This window comes from Varanus komodoensis, unplaced genomic scaffold (genome assembly GCF_004798865.1).
Source record: "Varanus komodoensis strain SLA01 unplaced genomic scaffold, ASM479886v1 scaffold1394, whole genome shotgun sequence".
Lineage (NCBI taxonomy): Eukaryota > Metazoa > Chordata > Lepidosauria > Squamata > Varanidae > Varanus > Varanus komodoensis.
In genome coordinates, this window is record NW_025335405.1 from 15040 (window position 1) to 19768 (window position 4729).

General features: G+C 50.0%; 2 gene segments (V, D, J or C); both read right to left on the bottom strand.

The window, feature by feature from the left end:
- Positions 1 to 1686: 1686 nt before the first annotated feature.
- On the bottom strand, positions 1687 to 2222 carry LOC123019807. The segment is given in 2 exon segments: positions 1687 to 2081; positions 2177 to 2222. Coding segments are annotated over 2 exon segments (441 nt in total).
- Positions 2223 to 3743: 1521 nt separating this feature from the next.
- Positions 3744 to 4252, bottom strand: LOC123019808. The segment is given in 2 exon segments: positions 3744 to 4087; positions 4180 to 4252. Coding segments are annotated over 2 exon segments (390 nt in total).
- Positions 4253 to 4729: the final 477 nt, after the last annotated feature.

Here is a 4729-nt window from a genome sequence, read left to right on the forward strand (position 1 = left end):
AACGCAGAACATGGCAAGTGGTGCTTAACTCTGAGATGGGCTACCCTATCCACGGCAGTTGCTCTCCAGGTTTTGGTTTCCACTCTTCCATTGAGTTCTGCATCAGTTTTGTGTGTTAAAATGTAAAAGCATCATCTGTACTACTGAATGCATCTATGTCTAAAATAGGAATTGTTAAATGGCCCTTTCATACTTTCTCCATGAATGCAAATATTTGAGGCCTATACCGCTTTCCCCAGTACAGTAAAACCTTGGATTGTGAGCATAATTCGTTCCAGAAACATGCTTGTAATTCAAAGCACTCGTATGTCAAAGCGAATTTCCCCATAAGGTTCAATGTAAATAATGTTAATCTGTTCTGTAACTTATTATTTTTAATCAAAAAACTTGAAGAAGGCACGCTGCGGGGAGGAAGGCACAATCGCAGGCATGCTTGGTGCGGGGAGATGATGCTGTACTTGAACCTGCAGCAAGAGAGAGAAGAACCGGTGCTCAGTTGTGACGTGGCACTTGGCTGGCAAACCACGCATAATATTCGTACCTCAAGACATTGCTCGTTTATCAAGTTAAAATTAAGAAAAACCTTTTGCTCGTCTTGCAAAACACTGGCAGACCAAGTTACTCCCAATCCAAGCTTTTACTGTATATGGTTTTGTCCTGGGAGTGAGAGTGCTGCCCCCTCTAATGGTCTTCATGGCAAATGCACAGTTATTTAGAATGGTCCATTACATTTCCGGAAACACAGTTGCGAATGCCATGGTTGTGGCAGAAGACTTTTCTGGAGTTTCCACCGGTACTACATAAATGATTAGCAGCCCACGAAAGAGCCATTCCAAAGGGCATGCAAAGGGATCTTGCAAAAGGTGGGATGAGGATGATGGGCTTGTGCAGCATCTTTACAAAATGTGGAGTAGGTCAAGGTTTGATAGGAAAGGTTTTGGCCATTCTGTTCTGCTTGTTTTGTACCATGATGTCACAGTTCCAGAATGGCATTCCCAGACCCAGATGGTTGGTGGAGACACAGCTACGCACAGCAGTTTTGAACTCCAGCTCCAAACATTCATGCCCATTGCCTTTTTCTAGGTTCCAATGGGCAGGCACCACCTACAGCTGAAAGTTAGTGGCGACCCTGTCTTCCCCTGGAAAGATGAAGCAATTTTGACTTGCAGTGGCAGGAGATCTTAAAGTGCCATGCAGAGGTGCTCTTCCCCACCAGTCCCCAACCCCCCCCCCCCACCAGTCGCAGTCCCAAGTGCAGAGTGCCTTAGGCAGGGTCTTGATCAATCCAGTTGTCTGATGCCAGCTCAAGAAAGCTAGCCAACTAAGTCACATCCGGAATTCCCTCTGTCTAGTCCACCTTCCCCGAAGGTGGAGCTAACTCCACCTTGGTAGGGAGTGAGAAGGCGGAGGCAGATTCATTCTGCAGTCACCTGCTTGCATGAGCAGCATTCAATGCACAATTAGCAACTTCATGAACCTGGTGAATGTTCCTTGCTCAAAAAACCAGTCTTGGCTGGTAAGGGGAAAGAAAGAAAAGAAAGACGACTGCAGTTTGAAGCCTGTTTTTGTTATCTGCTGGGAAAAGAAAAGGGGAGAAGCTGAAGAAGGCAGATAGGCACTGCCTTATGTTGTAGGAGTGGAGCTGCCTGTCCCAAGACTTGACTTGCCTTCTGCATGGCAGAGCCCCTATAAGGGAGGAGAGAGGAGGTTTTTGTCGCACTTCCCCATCAGATAACCCCACTGTGGAATCTGGAAATTTCTGCCACGTCCATGCTCCGTTGCACAGTAATAATCAGCCTCATCCTCAGGCTGGACTCCCGAGATGGTCAAAAGGCCACTGTTGGTGGAGGCGTCTTTGTAGCCAGAGAAGTGAACGGGGACCCCCGAGCCTTGGTGCTTGCTGGAGTCAGAGTAATACTGCAAGAGGAAACTTGGGGAACTGTCAGGAGTCTGCTGGTACCAGGATACAGCATAGTTACTGATGCTGACTCTGCTGCTGAAGGCGCAGGAGAGTCTCACAGTGTTTTCTGTGGACACGGATGCGGAAGGAGGATGAGTGAACACCGGCTGGGAGCGGGAACCTGGGAGAAGAGAAGGGGAGAGAGTGTCACATCAGCACCAGGCTCCAGACTCATCTGAAAGTTGGGAAGGCTGGAGGATATGGAGCCTGCCCTACCAGCGTCCCTCATCAGTAGGAGGATGAGAACGGGAGCCCAGAACATGATGGCGAGGTCCAAGTACCAAGCAACACGGGAAGGAAGACTCAAGCACTGCTGGTCCCTACAGGAATCTCCTTCTATATCAGCCCTCTGAGCTCATGGATGGGGCATATTGGTTCGACCTGCATGTAAATCAGCTTCCATCTCATTGGTCCTGCTACTCATGGGGCCAGCAAATGGGGCTTTGATTCCTTGACTTTGCAATGGGTGCCTCCATCTTCCTGGCCTGAAGCCCAACTGAAGTGCTCTGCAGAAGTCTTTCTCTGTGCTGATGAAGTGGTGGTCACCTGAGTCTGCAAACCCTTCTCCAGCCCTACTGCACAACAGAAATGAATTTTCACAGATTCATTCCTTCATTTCATTAATAAATTTGTATTCTTGCTGCCTGTTAGCATAACACATTCTAGGGAAACCGCTTTTTTCTACCTCTGGAAAATGGCTTCCATTATATTTCCTGGTTTCAGGGCCATTTATACCTAAAATCTGTGCCTTTGGCTTTCCTTGCATACTGTTCTTCTCCTCTTCCTGTGCTGCAGTATTTCAATACTTCCCTCCCTTCTGAATAGTAGAATTTCTAAGCAATTGTATTCAGAAGTGCAGCTTTCTGGGCTAAGGCTGCCCTCTGCTGGCTGCACTTGTGGACGCAGGTGCAGTTCAGGGCCTGCAGGGTTTCCCTTCCTTCCTTCCTTCCTCATCCCCTGAAGCAAAGCAGACAGTTCAAGGGAGGCACAGCCCTTTTTATGCAGCAATCAGCTCAAAGACAATTTCTAAATGTGCAGAATGACTGCAGTTCTCCTTTCTTGGCAGGGGCAGACCAGGAGAGTCTCCCTCTCCCCCTGGGAAGGCAGATGCTCTCACACAACTTCCCAGCCCAAGTGTAGGGTAGCCGTCTCCATACTGTGGACGAGCAGAAGTAGTTCCACACGTCGAGTGCTTCTGGTAATGTAGATTTCAATGCCATATGAGAAGGTTTTCGTCCTCACTTCTGTTATCCCTTCAAGTATCAGTTCATCATATTGTATCTCCACGGTCTTCCCTCAGAGAAACTCAAGTTAGCTTACAGAATTCCTCACTGCAGACGGCAACAGCATTGAGCCTAGACATGGTTCAGAGGGCATCGTGGTAGCCCCCAAAGAAAGCATGCAACATCCTGACTAACTGCAGCAGAAGGCAGGGTCTGCCCAAACAGAGAAACTGGCATGACAGTGATCCCACCTATCATCTCTTGGGCAAGGGTCTCCTGAGCACCACCTGGGATGCTTCTCCTTCTCCTGAGTTGCCCTTGCCCAGTTTGCTCAGGCTTCGTGCTTGTATGTCCAGAAAAGGAGGTGCAAAATGCCTTCCCAGAGGCAATGCCACCTTCATCTGGCTTGAGGAAATGGCCTTGGAGTGGGAATGGATGTCGAAAGAAATCATCCCCAGGGTGAACCTCTCCGATGGTTCCCGCATTGCATAAAGGGTGAGCGCAGGCCGTGCGGGCGAAGAGGAGAGGAGGTTTTTGTCGCACTTCCCCATCAGAGCGCATCACTGTGCCAACTGCCAGCTGCTGCCACTGCCATGAGCTGCTGCACAGTAATAATCGGCCTCGTCCTCTGCCAGGACTCCAGAGATGGTCAAAATGCCACTGTTGGTGGAGGTGTCCTTGGAGCCAGAGAAGCGAGTGGGGACCCCCGAGCCTTGTCCCTTGCTCGAGTCTGAGTAATACCACAAGAGGAATCGTGGGGGGCTGCCGGGCTTCTGCTGGAACCAGTTCACATAGTAGTTGCTGACGCTGACTCCGCTGCTGAAGGCGCAGGAGAGCCTCACGGTGTTTCCCAGGGACACGGATGCGGACGGAGGCTGAGTGAGCACCGGCTGGGAGTGGGAACCTGGGAGAAGAGAAGGGGAGAGAGCGTCACCTCAGCACCAGCCTCAGACTCGTCTCAGTGGGAAGGCTGGGGGATATGGAGCCTGCCCCCACCTGTGCCCCACATCACTAGGAGGCTGAGAACGGGAGCCCAGAACATGGCGGAGAGGTCCGAGTCCCCAACTAAATGAGAAGGAAGCCCTGAGCACTGCCGCTTCCTTCAGCCGCTTCCATTTATCTCGGTCCTCTGAGCTGATGGGCGGGACGTCATCGTTCCCCCTGCATGCAAATCAGCTCCCATCTCATGGGTTCTGCTGCTCACGCAGCTTCAATCCTTCAGCTTTGCAACATGTCCTCCCATCCCACCCTCCATGCTTGTAGACACATGAACGGGCTTTGGACTCTGCTGAGGTGCTTTGCAGAAGTCTTTCTCTGTGTCCATGAATAAGAGTCCATCTGAATCTGCGAACCCTTCTTGAGCCCTGTCACTCAATAGGAAGCAAACTTTATATGTACGCATGCATTTTTCCTTCAAGCTTTTGCATACCATCCACTACCAATCAGCCTCAGGATGGTCTGACAATAAAGCCAAAAAAGCAGAGCATCCGTTTTATATATCCCCTCTCAGGAATATGACTTCCATTTGATTTCCTGCGTGAGTTTC